At 47.6% G+C, this 18,263-nt stretch overlaps 1 protein-coding gene across 4 annotated transcripts in view; it reads right to left on the bottom strand.

The window, feature by feature from the left end:
- LUC7L3 (LUC7 like 3 pre-mRNA splicing factor) overlaps positions 1-18,263 on the bottom strand; it is a 24,108-nt gene extending 5,845 nt beyond the window's left edge. For all 4 annotated transcript variants that reach the window (XM_066587177.1, XM_066587178.1, XM_066587179.1 and 1 more), the window contains exons 1-7: positions 18,100-18,263; positions 10,941-11,007; positions 9,145-9,184; positions 8,916-9,060; positions 5,744-5,818; positions 3,102-3,206; positions 230-391 (exon numbers count right to left, since the gene is read on the bottom strand). In XM_066587177.1, coding sequence (XP_066443274.1) covers positions 230-391; positions 3,102-3,206; positions 5,744-5,818; positions 8,916-9,060; positions 9,145-9,184; positions 10,941-11,007; positions 18,100-18,198 — 693 coding nt within the window. In that variant the 5' untranslated portion in view covers positions 18,199-18,263. The remainder of the gene's footprint in view (positions 1-229; positions 392-3,101; positions 3,207-5,743; positions 5,819-8,915; positions 9,061-9,144; positions 9,185-10,940; positions 11,008-18,099) is intronic.

The raw sequence follows: 18,263 nt of genomic DNA, 5'->3' as shown, positions 1-18,263 counted from the left end.
AGGCCTCTTTCACACGGGCTACAAAATCATCGCTACAAAACGCATGTCTGTGAAGTTCACAGTTTTCAATGGGTTCCTTCAGGCTACAAAACATCTCGTGTGAAAGAAGCCATTGGAAACCCTGAGCTTCACATACATGCGTTTTATAGTAATGATTTTGTATCCCGTGTGACAGAGGCCTTAGTTCAAGATGCTGTTCCCATTCCATTCCCAATCGCCAGGCTCTCACCTTTAACTCCTCCACCGTGTTCTTTATTTTGGCATAGCCCATGTGCTGTTTGCCCATAAGATGGTCATCCACTCTGGACTGAGCGTCACCAACAATTAGGAAGGCACCACAGACTTCACACACTTCCATCTGCTTCTCTTGGGCTGCAAAGCTTTCAATAGTCTGCATGGGAAAAAAAAGTATACAGTTTAACAATATTAATAGAGCAGGAAGCGAAAGATACGCTCTGGCGTATCTCACCCATAACTCGCTCTGTCCAACTTTACCTATAAAAAGGTTACATAGTTTCAAGACATAACATTGTTGAATAATATGAAACTCGCATACATGTCCTATTAGTCTTATGTTACGTTTGCATTGATGGGCCTCCAAACTGCTTGTCAGAAACAGGACTGTCAACAGGAAAGAGCCACTGAATCAGAGACTTGTGATGAAAGGCGGCCTCTCTGCCTGCAGCATGAAGACTGACAACACTCTCCCCTTTTGAATACAGGAGAGGGTGCCGACAGTCTGCATGTTGCAGGTGGGGAAAAGTTGGCATCATTTCAGATTAACACATACATGAAGCAATACGCATACCTGTGCCAGGTTCATGCTACTCATGGTTCTGGCGGCATGAACCTGGTAGCAGGTTCCCTTTAAGAGGTTTCTCAAGATGCTTCACTTTACTTTGCACAATAGCCCAGTACAATGGGTAACAGTCGTCTAGGGAGCGTTCCCATCAGGTCTTCCCAAATATAAAAAAAGATATATACTATGGGCTCCCAAAAAAACTTGATGCTTTGCAAACCCGTTTGAGAACACATCATGGTGCCCCTTTCTTTTCCACATTGCCAACACATTTTAGACACTTCTGAAAACTTGGTGAACTGGGCAGTGGTACCACCTACCTAGAGATCTTATTCTATCCCTTCATCTGTGATGCCAAGAGGATGCCATATAAGAAAATGCACATTTTATGGATCTCACTGGCTGAAAGTGACACTTGGGTCTCTTTCATATCTGCAGAAGAATGGAGCTCTGTCAACATTACAGCGCTGTATCGAGAGCTGGCAGCGAGGCAAACAATTTGGCACCAGAGAGGAGTGAAAAAACTGGCTGTCAAAATCAGGTCTCTGAACTGGCAAGTTTGTATGCCCTTGCAGTAAATATATTCAACATGCCATCATCCCAACCTGTAAAGTTGTAGGGTTTCTTGTATTACATACTGTTAGTAGGTATTTGCTTACAAACTATTTCATCCTCACTTATGCCTCATTTAGGCCCAATATCCACAGGCGGATTTTAATTATAAAATCCACCCATGTCTCCTGCACAGGAGATCTACAGCTCTAGCCGCCCATAGAGATGCATTAGCATGCGCACAGCAAATAGAAGCATGCGGATCACACATGTGGGGGAAAAAAAACAAAAAACGCAGCATGCCTTATTTTCCTGCGGATCCCGCAGGGACAGCTTCCATTGAAGCCAATGGAAGCCATCCCATCCGCGGCACAGCCACAGCTGTCATTATGGCTGAGCCGCAGATCTGCGGGAAAGCAGGAGATTAAAAGAAAAATTTAAAAAATTAAAAATAGCACTGCACATGCATCCGGATGCATCCAGCGTGCTGAAAAAAGAAGATCCAGCTGGCGCAGAGGAGATCCACACTGGAACTGGACAGGTAAGAAAAGGTTTTTTTCTTCCCATGTCCGCGGGCACGGCTGGATTCCGCTGCAGGATTCAGTAGTGAAATCCGTGTGTGCAAGTGGACAGTGGGCCTTAATTGCTAGCTTAGGGGTTTTGTCATTACAAGAAAATTCTGTCCACCTGCTGGGTTGGCTAAACCACAAAAACAAAAGCTGCGTAGTCACCAATCCTAGCACCCTGTGACCTAGCTGATAGGTAACCGCTGCAGCCAATCAGGGGCCGCAGCATCATAGAGACTCCTGGCATTTTTTTTAGTGCAAGTCAGGAGGACATTCCAATGTTAAAATTGCATCGCATATTTGTTGTTGCATTTTGCGTGCACATAATACGCGGTGAATGGAGTCAATGAAAGTACATTGGTTTCCTTTGATCCATTCACACTTGCGCATACACATTGCCTATAATATGCACGTACAAAAGAATGCAGCACGTTCTATTTTATAGGATTTTACGCATGATAGAGCAATATGGCTGCAGTAAGAAAACAAAATGCTGTACACACGCAATTACATTGTGTATGTGCGGTGTTTATACTCAACGTCACTAGGCAACAGAGCGAGAAATAAGAAAAAAAAAAAACACAGGAAGACTGCATGCGCGAGATATGCTGTGATGCACATTGCAAAATCATTCCTAACGCCGCCTCACAGAACTGTAAAACTCTACGTTATACAAGCATCATTTTGCCAAACGCTTCTGTTCAGTTGAGCCTAGAAGTCCTCAAACAGCAAGCAAGGAAGCTCATGACTCACAAAATATTACTTTCCTGACTTGGCAAAGTGATACAGTACCCTCCAAAAATTTGCAAACACCCCATGTTTTAGAACTACAAATCACTAGCTGGGAACATTTCTGGAAAGTTTTCCCATCAAGAATGGAAAGGTATCATAAGCTGAACCCACTACATCCCAAAAGTACGCCAAGGCCGTTATATAAGCAAAGGATGGATCCTTCAAGGAGTCCAGAATGTGAACATATTTCCGGATTCCAAGAGTCAGTTGGAAGAACGAGAGGATTTTGTTTAGTTCAATAAACATACTTCCCAAAGAATTGAGGATTTTTTACAATCTCTTCACAATTTTACATTTTACGGGGCGCTTCCAAACTTCTGCAGCACACCATGACACTGTCATGACAAAGGTCTACAGATCATTATCAGGTTCTCCATGAGTGCATCACTCACCGATGTTGTAGACTTCAGAAGTTCCCGCTCCTCCTTCAACTGTTCAACAAGTTTCATCATGCCCTGAGCTTCTTCTACTTTTCCTTCTGAGCCGAGTTCTTCACACTGCAAAGAGAATGTTAATGGGTCAATAAGAGGTCCTGTACTTTGTTATAGAGAATTAGTAATAAGGAGTTTAAAAGGGGGTGTCCAGGACTACAAAACCATAGCTTAATTCCAAGAACAGCTCCACGTGTCCACTGGTTTGCTGTGAAATTACACTTCAGTGGGGCAGAGTTGGCATACCAGACAACCAACGAGTAGGTATGGTGCCCTTTGCTGAAACGAGCAGCAATGTTCTTAAACCCGGAGAACTGCTTTGAGCAACTAATATAGGATATGTCGGGATTCCACGAAAATGAGCCGGTACAGTGAATGTCTTTAAGACAACTATATAAAAGGTCATTGAAAAGAGTGATCTTCCGGAGGCGATCCTCTCAGATAATGAATGACACTTGTTCAAATCCAGTTAATAAAAGTCTCCCACCTGACCTAACCCTGCTCAGAGCGGCACGGCTCATTATACAAAAGCTCCAATGCACTAAATGACCCATGCACGTTGGAGAAGTATTACGTCAGGAATAGAGATGAGCGAGCATACTCGATAAGACAAACTGCTCAAGCGAGTAGTGCCTTATTCGAGTACCTGCCCGCTCGTCTCTAAAGATTCGGCTGCCGGCGCGGGTGACAGGTGAGTTGCAGCGGTGAGCAGGGGGAGTGGGAGGGAAGAGAGGGAAAAAGATCTCCCTGCGCCCCCCGCTGGCACCTGAATCTTTAGAGACGAGCGGGCAGGTACTCCAATAGGGCACTGCTCGCTGGAGTAGTTTGCCTTATCAAGTATGCTGGCTCATCTCTAGTCAGGAACGTTTCTTGTGTTCCGCCTCTGGCTGTCAGTAAGTGACAAGCACAAATCTTTAACCCCTTAAGGACGCTGCCCTTTTTAAAAAAAAAAACAAAAAAAAACTCTTCTCCCTTTTAAAAAAATCATAACCCTTTATTGTTGTAGCTGTCTTGGGGGCTGAGTTGTATTTTTCAATAGTAATATTTAAAGGGGTTGTCCCGCGGCAGCAAGTGGGGTTATACACTTCTGTATGGCCATATTAATGCACTTTGTAATATACATCGTGCATTAAATATGAGCCATACAGAAGTTATTCACTTACCTGCTCCATTGCTGGCGTCCCCGTCTCCATGGATCCGTCTAATTTCACTGGCTTCTTGCTTTTTTAGACGCGCTTGCGCAGTCCATGCTTCTGCCTGGTGAATGGGGCCGCTCGTGCCGGAGAGCTGGTCACCGTGTCGTCATCGTAGCTCCGCCCCGTCACGTGTGCCGATTCCAACCAATCAGGAGGCTGAAATCGGCAATGGACCGCACAGAGCCCATGGGGCACCATGGAGAAGACCCGCGGTGCACCATGGGAGAAAACCGCAGTGCATCCCTGGGAAAGGACCGGCGGCCATCTTAGGGAGAAGATTTTTATAACTCCATATTTCGTCAGAGCGGTGAGTAGAAAGCGGTTTAAAAACCGCTTTAAATTGCTATTTTATGCCAGGGGGGGGGGGGGTGACAGGGGGAATGGGGTAATGTAAAATTTTGATGTTTGCCTCGGGACAACCCCTTTAATGTATCAGATAATATACTGAAAAACTAACATTTCTAAGGAGTGAAACGGGGAAAAATTAAATTCCGATGCTACTTTTGAGAGGAAGATTGTTTTTATGGTGTACACACCACAGCAAAAATGACATAACTTTATTCTAAGGGTCAGTAGCATTAAAAGAATATAAAACAGTTTGTTTCTGCTGTATTTTTAAAAGATAAAATATTGATGAAAGAAGTGACGTTTTTTTCTGCCACCACCTTCTGACAGCCAGGATTTTATTATTCCATCGACAGTCGTGTGGGGGCTCGTTTGATGCGGGACGTTCGGTAGTTTCTACTGATTTCTTGAGAACGGAGTGACAAGAAAAAGAAAAAAAATTCCGGCATGTATATTTGTTCTGCCATGCGAGTTACACAATGCGTAAATTTGATAAATCATATCATGTTTTTTGTTTTGTTTTTTTAAACTTTGAATACTTTTGATTTTTTCTAATTAATAAAACTAACTTTTTAAAACTGATTTTTCTTATTCACCATAGGGGACTTGAACTTACAGTATAGTGTAATTCCATAATATTACATTATACTATGTTCTAATAGCGTTCTATCATGACAACGCTAGGGCCATGGAAACCCAACGGAACTCTGATCTCATTGCGGCAGGGTGGGGCTTGTTCAGGACCTCGCAAAAGCGATCATGGGATTTAAGTGAAGCCATCAGAACCGACAGCAGCATTTACAGGGTTAACAACTGATCAGCGTTAACGCCGACTGTGGCTGCTGCCGGCAGATGTCAGTTCTAAGAACCAGCCGGCACCCGCATTGTATGGAGCTCTCTAAGCCTAATAGTAGACCCAGCAAGTCATGGCTTTAGAACCAGCTTCTGGCTTTGGCTCAAAGCTGCCACTGACTGCATGTACGATTCTAGCCTCAAACCGGACGAGCCTTTTGTTACATAAAACAGCAGTGACAGATTGGGACCGTTTTCTGTGCTTATTACCTGTTGCAGCAAGCCTTCAATTTTGTCAGTCAGCACTTGGATTTTCTCCTCATTCTTACCTGCTGGTCCAACAGACTGTTGAAGATAAACAAAGAGAAAGCTTTAAACACAAGGAATGACCCCTGCTGTCAGGAGAGGACAAGGGTCCTTTCAGACAAGCAGACTCTTGATTGTACGAGTGACGTCACCTCTAACGCATTCACTCTCCTGCACTCTGTTTAGACAAATGACAATTGTTCAGTCCCAGTAAAGGCAAATAGAGCGACTGAACGACTGCTGTTTAAATGAATTGATGACGATTTCTATGCTAATGAACATTTCTCGTTAGTCACTGCCTTGCATTTACACCAAACAATTATACTTCACTTTCTCTCGTTATAACGATAATCGTAACATCTAAAAGCACCTTAACACAGAGTGGTGCCAACTCTCCTCAAACACTTCTGGGTTGGAAGGTTGAATTAGCAGTCGCCCTGAAGCAGTAATCTGACGGGACCCGTCCACTGCGGCAGCATGGGGTGGGGGGTGGGGGGTGTAGTAATTATTAGGAAGTTATTGGACCAGTGTTTCTGGTGGCGCAATGTGCCAGACAGCTCTGCCACATGGTACATGCATTATGATCCCCACACATCACACACACAGTGGCTTGATCCCTACACAAGACAAACAGTTTGGCTCCTCCCATAGCAGTAACATCACCGCATGTCCTTCAGCCCGCCAGATCTCTGTGGTGGTGGTAGTTCGGTGTTGTCAGGACTGCCGAGTTGTGCCCGTTTTAACGGCTTAGTTGTATTCTCATTGTTATTTCTGTCCTCTCTTTTCAGGAGCCCCAACTGTGTTGTTCTTCTGCCGGCCAGGCTGTTTTTTATAAATGTTGTAGGACCTTCAATGTCGTCACCCAGGGGTGGAGTGATGACATCACCAGGGGCAGAGCATAAGAATCACTCACACACATACTCAGACAAGTGGTCGTTGGTAGCTAGATGAAACCCAACTAATGACTTGTATTACTCTAAGGTACAACAACAATCCAAGGTCACCATTTGACAGGGACCATTTCATGCCAAACCCAAATTTCAAGTTGGGTTGGTAGTTGGAATAACTCCCAACCATCACATATTTTCAAGAAATCTGGTAGGATGGTGGAAGACAAAGTAGCCGACATATGTAACATTTTAGCCCTCAGTGAAACAGCATTTATACAGCAGATTTGGAAACAAAACAAAAAATGAAATTTATGCTTACTAGGCTAGAAAAACAACTTTGCTTTTAATTATGGTAGATCTTTCATCTTGAACTTGTTTTGAAGCAGACGTTTCATTAAAAAAAAATTATAAATTACATTCTTCATTTCAAAGGTCACATGATGTCAAACGGAATATTTAAAAAGAAAAGTGTACATTTAATTATTTTGGGACTAAAGTATGTCATATAAATAAATGCAATCTCTCTTTGGTGCAAGTTTCATTTGGTACAGCTCTGGGAACAGAAGGGTTTAACTGGTGCCCACTACTTTGCCTCACAGCCACGCTGTCCTTCCTCGTTGCCAGCAAGGACCCATGATTGCTGCAGCCAATCACTGTCCATAGAAGTGACCTGTTCCAGCCAGTGATTGGCTGCAGCAGTCACATGTCCTAGTAAGCAGCCACCAGGAAGGACGCAGCGGTTGTGAAGCAATCCTAAGTGGAGAGATACCTAGATTTTTTCCCTCCTGTTTCCAAAGCAATACCAAAATGGAACTTGCACCAAGGACAATTACCTGCATTATGTTAAAAAAAGTGTATGTGCCCCCGGAAACAGCGTTAGTCTCTATGCTGCCAGGATCAATAAGCAAACTTAAAAAGGGCCTCCTCCGATTTTTTATCATTGCAGTAAGGAGGATTATCCCAAGACTGTGGAAATCAAATGTCGCTCCAACGCGGATAAAGTGGGTGGAAGAGATCCACACATTAATGCATTTCGAGGAAATAGGAGCAGACGAACCGAAATCCTGGGAGGAGTATCACCACACATGGCAGGCATGGATAACATTCAGGTCTTCAGACTCATTTATAAAATGGCTGGAAACCAGGACCCCCTAAAAGCAAACTAGTAAGAAACTGTGTGGAGGGCACTAAACGAAAATCTTTAAGAAAATTGACCTATAGACGAGTCATTGATCCCTCCCCCCACATCCCTATGTGTTCTCCTCTTGTGTCTAACCTCAGGTAAAACGCTCCATAGGAATAAGATGAGTTGAATGGGTCCGTTACGAGTTTACACATCTACGTGCTTCGAGCCCGGCCCGAAAGCCAGACCAGATAGAAAAATTAGGAACATGTGAGGAAAACAAGGCGAGAAATACCCTAAGATACCAGAGAGAAATGAGGCAATAGAAAGCAGACAGCAAAGGGGTAACTAGAGCCAGAGGCTGGGATCAACCCCATCTCAAGGAAGGGAGCCTTTCCAATAGCATCCAGCGAGAAAAGGCAAAGTCCCCACGCAAATAGTGACTCCGGGGGGCCTAAGGTTTGGGCCTAGCTCGAGACAGTGAGTTGGTCGAACTACGGAACAAAGGAAACAGATTCAAAGGACAATCCCATAACCCCAGCCATCCACTTTTAATGGACAATATAAGCCACGACTACCCTTTCCCTCCTTATCCCCCTGACCCACCCTCATGCCCTCCCTCCCTGAAAAGCCCTGTCACGTTTACGAAAATGTATACTTATCTGGAAAAATGTTTAATAAAATCTATTTGAACATAAAAAAAGTGTATGTGCAATATATTTGGGAATAAAGATAATAAAGGTCAAAATTTACATCTTGTGAGCTTGAAGTGAAAAGTAATATTTCGTTACAATTTTTATAAAACCTGAGCTCAGTTAGCTTCAAAATCAGCCCGAGAGAAGTTCTTGGTAAGCATCAATTTTACATTTCTCATGTTTTCAACCCTGCTGTATAAATCCTGTGCATCACTGAGGCCTAAGAGTTCACATCTTAGGGGGGGGGGGGGGGGGGGGGGAAATCACAGTTGGGTTGAAAAGTACACTTTTTGTGTATAGGATGTGGAATCATCCTACAACCTGCTTAAATACTGGACACATCTGTGCAGCACTTATTTTCATGGGTTTCCCAGACCCGCTGATAGAAAGGCTTATGCGAGTGCATCCTCTGCAGTACAGATACTCACGCCAGATGCCTGCTGGTTCTGTGACAGAGCCAACCGTGCGTGACCCCTGCGAATTCTGCGTTCCACTTCAGCAAGTAAGCTTTGTAAATATCGCAGGAATTCCCGCTCATATCCAACCTTCAAGTAACGAGAGCTCTTCTCATACCTGAACAGAAAACATGCAACTTTTCAGATGACACCACTAAAACAAATGAAGAGCAAACATATACCACAAAGTGTGACAACTCACTGTTTACGGAGGTTTTCGTCGTGGATCTTTTCACAAGGACCTGTAAACGGAAAAAAAAAATATTCAGTGAATTTATTCCACAAGTATTACTGATACAAATACAGCGGCAGCCATTCCTCAGATATTCAGCAAAGTGATGTGATATCACAAGACCATGGTGGCTGTGACATGCGACACCACATCACCCTGCTGTAAAATATTAAAAAAAGCATCAAGAGTGAGGAAAACAATTTCAGCAAAGCTAGCCAATTTAAACAGCAACTACTAACATCCGCTTGTCCGTTAGTATGTATCATGCTCCGCCCCCGATGACATGCTGGTGACGTCATCGCAGGTCCTACAGCATTAAACATGCAGAGCATGACAGCAGATGTGCCTTTGATATCATGTGCATGTAGCAGAGCTGTTTGGCCCACTGTGCCACCAGAAACACTGGTACTATAATTTCCTAAAAATTACTAGTAAGGTAAAAACCACATGCAAGCTGTGAACGAGAACCTCGAGTACAACCACCAGACAGCGCATGGACACCTGACCAATCTACACGGACACTGTATGATCTATAGGACATGCCCAGTATTTTTTTTACTCGCATGGACCATTAGTGACATAAAAATTGTGAATAGTGGGCATGTCCTATAGATCATACAGTGCTGCCCATGGACTACCCAGATAATACAAGGCCAGAAAATATAGCATTGTGCCTTTGGCTTTAGTGAAACAGCTCTTCTTTTTCTTGGCGGGTGGCGATGTGGTGACCTGGCCTTTATTAGAATACGGTCTTCTATTCCCACAACCACATTACCACCATTCTGAGTGTACAACGTATCCAGACTACATGCTCCTCTAACAATGCCGTTACCTAACGCAGCTAACACTCAGTTTACCGCAAATTGCCAGGCTGCACATGAACTTACAACCCAAAACTTAAGTCCAGGTACCGCTTTGACAATTGGTGATCAAATGTGACCATCAGCAGGTCACACTCATAAAAGTGCTCTAAATCAGTGTTTCTCAATTCCAGTACTCAAGTACCCCCAAACAGGTCATGATTTGAGAATACCCTATAAGGCTGGGTCTACATGGGGGCTGATTTCCAGCAGAGCATCCCACTGCAGATCAACCATGGAATGCCTGCCTCCAAACCTGCACCATTTGGTGCGAGTTTTAACAGGGGTTTCATCACAAATTCCTGTGTGCAATTCCCCCCCCCCCCCCACTCATTGAGAGAGCGTGAATCCCACAGCAGAGACGGCGATGGAATTGACATGATGTGGATTTGCATTCCGCGCTGCATGTCAATTTCCAGTTTCTTTCAACAGCTTGTGCATCTACTTTGCTACAGTGTGAACCCCATTTAAGAGACAAAACCTATGCAACTTCTGAGGCACTGACAACTACACCAAGCATGCAAGACTAAGGCTTAATGTCCACGGGCGGATCGGATTCCTGCGTTACCTGTCCAGGTCTTCTATTTCCTGGTCTGTGAATGCCCCGGCCGATGTGAATGCTATAATTGACTTCAATGGAAGCCGTCCATGCAGGATCTGCACTGAAATGGAGCATGCTGCATTTGGTCCGGTAATCAATTCCCCATGCTTTATTTCATTTGCGGACGCACATGTTTCCCTATAGGCTGCTTGATTTGTGGGTGACACAAATCAAACCCATCCGTGGACATTGAGCCTAAGGAAAGCCTGAAAACACGACTTGATGGTGGTACTGAGGGACAGCCACAACATTGCGCTCGCGTAACTGGCTACAGCATTGAATCAAGTAGCTAGCTCGTTACGTACCTAAATCAGACCTTGTGTTTGTGAAAAGCTCGGCTGGACAGAACTCGCACAGAAAGTGCTTGCACACCTGTGAGGGAGGAAACATTACAATTAGCATACAGAATTAAACATGTGCTACTTTCTCCTCAACCTGTCATGACAAGATTGTGTTTGAGAAATACACAAAGTGGCCGATTACAGAGGCCAAAATACAACATGGAATGGACGACAGCAAACTCTCCCAAATACAGACAAAATGCCTTTTTAGGCTTGCTTTATGGAATTGACCATTCTTTTCTGTTAACAGCAGCAGGACTTGTGTTCTTTAATGGCATCACTTTGTGGTACGGGCATTTCTGGAACTTACTTTTGAGTGGATTGGGGGGGGGGGGGGGGGTGTCATTGTTTCTTGGATCTCATTTTTACAGAGTCCAGCATGCAGAATAAACAGTGTAATGGCATTGGGTCGGCACAATTCCGGGGAGAAGAAGAAGTTTGTGCAGCGTTTAACTATTTTTGTACACAAAAAACACTTGGAAGATGAAAAAAAACCATCTTGCTCGTCTCGCTACATTCCTAGAGGTAAAACGAAAGAAAGATTTGGTCCGGTGTCAGTAGAGCAAAGTGTGATTGTTCCCAGCAAGAGAAACCAAGTATTCTGGTAGATATGATACCTTAGAATGGGCCAACAAAAATACATGATGTTACAGCGAGCTTTCCAGCCTCACAGGCATAATGAAACAAGTCGGTACAAATGTACACATGAAAAGGCACAGACAAAGCGAGGCTAATTTGTGTTAGTACATCCCACATGAAGATGGACTGACCGCCTGCAGGCGTACTTTGAGGCCAATGGGGTTGCCTCTGAATCCGTGTTACCACGCACAAGATTCACACAATTATTTCTCCTTTGGCAAAGAGATATTCCTGCAACTCACAGGGACTGCCATGGGCAGTAAAATGGCACCGCAATATGCCAACCTCTTTATGGCAAAACTGGAGAGTTACTTTCTGGCCTTCTGCCTGAGCCAACCATTGGCCTACTTCCGCTACATTAATGACATCATAATCATCTGGATCATCACTGAACAAGAACTAATAAACGACATCCCTACACCGAAAACTGATTGATCGTCCCACAAACCTCAGATGGGACAGTTTCCATCCCAAACACATCAAAAAGTCCATAGTCCACAGCCAGGCCATCCGATACAACTGATTCTGCTCCAACCCAACAGACAGAGGAACACCTATACCATCTTAAAGGGACATTTATAAATCAGGGCTACCGTCCCACCTCAACTAGTGACCAAATCACTGGATCCACTAGGGCAGTGTTCCCCAACTCCAGTCCTCAGGGACCGCCAACAGGTCATGTTTTCAGGATTTCCTCAGTGTTGCACAGGTGATGTAATTATTGTCGGTCCTCAGACATTGTCACAGGTGTTCTTACTATAGGAGATCCTGAAAACATGACCTGTTGGTGGTCCCTGAGGACTGGAGTTGGGGACCCCTGCACTAGGATACCCAGGAAGGAACCGGTCGTGTACCTATAGTAGTGACCTACAATCCGCAGCTAGACGTACTAAGAAAAACCACAAAGAAACCCCACCATACCTACACAAGAATAACCGCCTGAGAACCATATTCCCGGACCCTCCGCTCCTGTGTTTTAGGCCCCTAGTTTGAGGAACTTTATAATCAGGAGTGCATTGCCCTCTGACACACAAAAAGGAACTTATCCCTGTAATGTAAGGAGCTGTAAGACCTGCTGACATGTACGGACCGCAGACAGGATACGGATCCCCAACACACAGCAGGACTGTAAGATCCCGGGGACATTCACATGTTCCTCGTCCAATGTTGTGTACCTGATCATGTGCAGTAAATGTCCTGTTGGGAGGCTTTATGTTGGACAAACAGGATGAGATCTCATTGACAAACAATTACAGAGGGAAATACAGAATTACCTGTGGCAAACATTTTGTGGTCACGGACACAACAGAGCAGATGAGAGTTATCATACTGAAGGGCAACTTCAAGTCACAGAAGAAACTGGGAGTATAAATGTATGGTCATTTTTGATACCCTCAAGAATGAAATGAACCTTGGAGCAGGGTTCTTGCATCAGTGGAGAATATGAAAGGTCTGAATGAGGTCAATAGGGGTATCCTTAAGGAGAGCACCCAGGCACGGTATTATTGTAGCTTGACACCACCAGGAAGTCCTGAAGACAAGTGTGACAAGGGGTGATGCCCCCTGTACCTCACTGGCTGAAGAGATGCCTCCCCTGCAGGCCCTGGCTGGTCAATAGAATGCTGCCATCCCTGATCTAACCTCTCCGCTGGTGGTCCTAGGAGTGTAGCTGCGTTCCTTCTATCCCAGCAGCCTGCTGCAGGTCACCCCACTGCTCACTCACCTACCCAGCAATCGTCCATCTGTTGCAACGCTCCTCTGCGCATGATGTAGCAGATTGCTCACAGTAATCGTCTCCCGCGGCCCCCTACCCCTTCGGTCCCAGTAGCCTGCTGCAGTTCACCCCACTGCTCAGTCACCCACTCAGCAATCAGCCATCTGTTGCAGCGATCCTCCGGTCCTAGGTTCTGAACATGCTGATCTTCACCCCGCTGAAGTGCTCAGCTCCTCCGCTTCTCTCAGTCATCCAGCGCTCATTCTCAGCGGTACACAATGCGGGAGGACAGCGTCGGTAGTCATTGTAGCCTGGGCTGGAGGGTTACGGTAGCTTTTCCTGTTACGCTTTGATGATTAACTGTAAAAGCTTGCATATGACAGCTGTTACATTCAAGCTTTTACAGCAAATAATGCAAGCCGAACAGGAAAACTTACCCTAAAAGCCTTACACTGCAGCCCTGGCTTAAAGCACTACCGACGCTACTACGACTTTCCAGGACCTTCACTAATTCTGCCAATCGGGAGCAAGGGGTGTGACAGGGGTGTACCTCCATGTAAGCCCTGTTAAACCCCTAGCTTCCGGTGGTGTCAAGATACAATAATACCTGGAGGGTGAGAGGGTCGGGGGATGGCATAGTCTCTCTCCAATGAGAGCACCCAGAAGGGGTGCTATTCCCAATCATTGTTTTACAGACTTGATAAAAAGTCATACATTGATTTGAAGGCATGTTGCCATCCAATAGGTGGCGCTGCAGAGGTATTCTTCCATCTTCCCTCCCCTAACACCAGTTTAGAGATCATAAAACTGTCACATTCCTTACCAGTGGACTAATTACTTCTCTGCTCATATTGTCTGGTAAGTACAAGTTAGTCTCGCTATGTCTGTGGCTTTGCATATGTACATCTGTTCCATTAAGCCTGAGGAAGAATCCTGTGAGGTTGGAAAGCTCGCTGTAACATCATGTATTTTTGTTAGCCATTAAAAGGTATCATATCTACAAGATTGCCTGGTTTCTCTTGCTGAGAACAATCACATTCCCGGAGTCACAATATTTCTATTTTCCCCCGACGTAGCTGTGAGGGCGTCTCTTGTGGGATCAGCTCTAGTCTTCATTGATCCCATTTTCGAGAACTGATTTTGATCACTTTTTATTCTATTTTTCTTTGCAATTCTGGCATTACTTTTTTCTATTGTAAGGCGTTGCCCTTCACCACGTGGCATGAATATGGTAAGTAGAGATGAGCGAACGTACTCGGACACGCCCCTTTTTCACTCGAGCACCGCGATTTTCGAGTACTTCTCTACTCGGGTGAAAAGATTCATGGGGCGCTGTGGGTGCACGGGGGGTTGCAGAGGGGAGTGGGGGGGGAGAGTTAGAGAGAGAGCTCCCCCCTGTTCCCCACTGCTACCCCCACTCCACCACGCCATCCCCCGCGCCCCCCGAATCTTTGCACCCGAGTAGCCAGGTACTCAAAAATAGCGATGCTCGATCAAGTAATTACTCAAAACGAGTACGTTCGCTCATCTCTAATGGTAAGCTAATTCTGCGGATCAGTACAATTGGTTGATATCAATGCTACAAAGTTGTATTCAAGTTTTACTACTTTTCACACTTTAAAAAATAAATACTTTCTCATCGCTTCATTCAAAATCCCCCCAATTGTTTTTCCAACAACAGTGCTGTGCGATGGGCTGCTCCCAAGGCAGACCGGAGATCCACAAGAAAGTAGATCAAGATGGCAGCTTTAAGAAACAGCACCATGTTGTCTTCTCATAAAGCATCATTCTGGATGCCTGAACTGGGTCAATGGAGAGAGGGTGTCAAGAGCCACAGAGCGGCAATGTAAGTTCTAGCTACCATACAAAGCCTATGCAGTCAGTTAACCCGGGGGAAGGACTAGGGATAAAATGGGTGCGTCGGGCCTCCATCATGCCACCATTTCCCATCTTTGTATGAAAAAATAAGTTAACCACACACTGGGCATCATCGTATCCATCATCCAGAGCTCCTGCACACCGGCGAGAGCGATATCAGCCTGTGATTAACGGGACGATATCGCCTTCACAATCCCTGGGGAACCCCTGGATGAGAGGCATATTCATGTGAAAACAGTTCTGCATCCCTGCGGGGGTTCCCCTCATACCATTGCAAGGGGTAGCAGCATTGCCAGCCCCACCGAAAGAAATGGGAGGACATCACAATCTCCTGCTTCAGCTATGACAGTGTTCAGTGAGGAGGGGACCCCCCGCCACAATGAAGGAATCCCCTGCAGCTGCTGTCACAGTGTTCAGTGATGAGGGGACTCCCCACGGCGATGAAGGAATCCCCAGCAGCTGCTGCCACAGCAGGGGACAGCATTGGTCTCCCTTTGCTTTCAATGGGGCCGGCGCTGCTGCCACCTGAGAACTAGGTGAAACCCCTGGATTTGACTGAAGGAATCCCCCGGAGGTCTGTCACAGCCGCAGCAGGGGATCGCGCATCCTCCCACTGCTTTCATTGGCAACAATGGGTAATATCGCAAAAAGAATGGGCATGCTGCAATTCTGTTTTCAAGCAGCGTCGCACGAGTGAAGACATCGCAAATGAGATGAGATGCGTTGGTCTCATAACCGTGCGTTCCCACTCCCCCTCACGGCACCTGATTTTTTTCACCAGGAAGGCGCCTGATCAGCATGGCAAAAACTGTAAACCACAAACTACCTCAAAAAAAGGGAGCCAAAATGCTTATTTTGTTTATTTTGCCACCCGCTGCCTGCAAAAAACACAATAAAAGCGAACAAAACAGCCGTATGTACCCCAATACAGTGCTAATAAACAGCATGACACGGTGACAATGGGTTTCCATGGCAGCCGGAAGCCTGACAAAGGCCTCCATGTCTGCCAAGCAGCTCAGCCTATGAGGCCCCGCCTCCGGCAGAGTCTGATAGGCTGCTGTCATAGGCTCAGCAGAAGGCAGTGCCTAGGTGAAGCAGGGGACCGTGCAAGCCATCCAATCCTCACAAGTACGGCACCGAGGGTCCGTCCCCCCGGGGCTCACAGGCTGCCCGCTGTTACTAGTGGGACAGGACTCCATGCAGAGGTTGTCCCTGACCGTGACTCCCAACCCCGGATGTCCCGAGACACACAATAAGGCGGCCTGCAGACGGCCGGGTTGGATCCCCTCCGGGAATTCTCACAGCGGGACCGACCCGCGCCCCTGCAGGGACCAGCGCGCCCCTCACCTCTCCTGCGGCTCCCTGCAGGGACCAGCGCGGCCCTCACCTCTCCTGCAGGGACCAGGGCGCCCCTCACCTCTCCTGCGCCCCTGCAGGGACCAGCGCGCCCCTCACCTCTCCTGCGCCCCTGCAGGGACCAGCGCGCCCCTCACCTCTCCTGCGCCCCTGCAGGGACCAGCGCGCCCCTCACCTCTCCTGCGCCCCTGCAGGGACCAGCGCGGCCCTCACCTCTCCTGCGCCCCTGCAGGGACCAGCGCGGCCCTCACCTCTCCTGCGCCCCTGCAGGGACCAGCGCGGCCCTCACCTCTCCTGCGCCCCTGCAGGGACCAGCGCGCCCCTCACCTCTCCTGCGCCCCTGCAGGGACCAGCGCGCCCCTCACCTCTCCTGCGCCCCTGCAGGGACCAGCGCGCCCCTCACCTCTCCTGCGCCCCTGCAGGGACCAGCGCGCCCCTCACCTCTCCTGCGCCCCTGCAGGGACCAGCGCGCCCCTCACCTCTCCTGCGCCCCTGCAGGGACCAGCGCGCCCCTCACCTCTCCTGCGCCCCTGCAGGGACCAGCGCGCCCCTCACCTCTCCTGCGGCTCCCTAATGTGCCGGCGCATTCACAGAGCGGAGTGACGTTCCTGTGCCTCTACGGGCCCCGCACAGAATTAGAGCGTGACGCTATTTGTTTTCCGCGGACAAACCACGGCCGTCTGCCTAGGATTGCGCTTTTTAATGCAGTCCTATGGCAGCTTCCACGGGGGGGGGGGGGGGGGGGAATTCGGCGTGAAATCCCGCCACGGAATTTCCGGCCGTGTGCAGGGGGCCTACGATTACTCCTCTGAAGCCCCTGCAGTCATCTCTGGGGGGGCCGAGCCAGGAACTTTTTATATTGGTGCTGGGCTTTTTCTATTTACTGTTGTGCTTAAAGGGGGTCTCCAGTAGTTTACTGCTGTTGGGCCATCACTGGCGGTGGTTCGGCGCTCAGGATTCCATCCCATTGGCTGATTCCGGGCAGCACAGACAGCACCGTCCATGCAATAGTGGCCTGGATTGGTACTGCAGGCACAACTGCTACTGGGTTCAGTGAGAGCCGTGCCTGCAGTACCAGTCATAGCCACCAGTGCACGGACGGCGCTGTCTGCACTCACTGTGGTGCTGGGAATCAGCCGATGGGATGGAATCCTGAGCGCTGGTCCACCGCCAGTGATGGCCTACCAGCAGTGAATTACTAGAGGGACCAGCCCCCACAACCCAGGCCGAGACCACCAAACAGTATGCTGGGATCTGTAGTGCAGCTCCTGGCTACAAGCACTATAGACCCCAGCATGCCCTGCAGACCCGACCCAGCTGAGGAGACCACGTGGGCAGAAGGATGACGCAAAACCCCCACTAACCCGGAGATTACAGCAGCAGCAATGGCCGCCATTAACCCTTCGATCGCCAAACTGTCAGAGCCTATTATAACGGCCCAGCGACCCCTCACACAGCCGGACAGCTCCGCCTCGCCGTTAGGCCTCGTTAACCCTTTCTCTTCCCCCTCCTCCGCGTCCCCCGGCGCCTACTCACACTCTCGTCGTCCCAGCGGACGTTGCTCCGCTTCTCGTCCGGTGCCAGGTTCCGGTCCCGGCCCATCAGCTCATCCAGCAGCTGCGCAGCGGATAACATGGTCGCGACGTGTCCGGAGTCTCCTCACCGCACCGCACACACCAACAAAATGGCGTCCGCACCGA

The sequence above is a fragment of the Eleutherodactylus coqui genome, chromosome 13 (assembly GCF_035609145.1).
Source record: "Eleutherodactylus coqui strain aEleCoq1 chromosome 13, aEleCoq1.hap1, whole genome shotgun sequence".
NCBI classification, from domain to species: Eukaryota; Metazoa; Chordata; class Amphibia; order Anura; family Eleutherodactylidae; genus Eleutherodactylus; species Eleutherodactylus coqui.
Note: the sequence above shows the minus strand (reverse complement) of the source record. Positions and strands in the feature narration are given on the sequence as shown.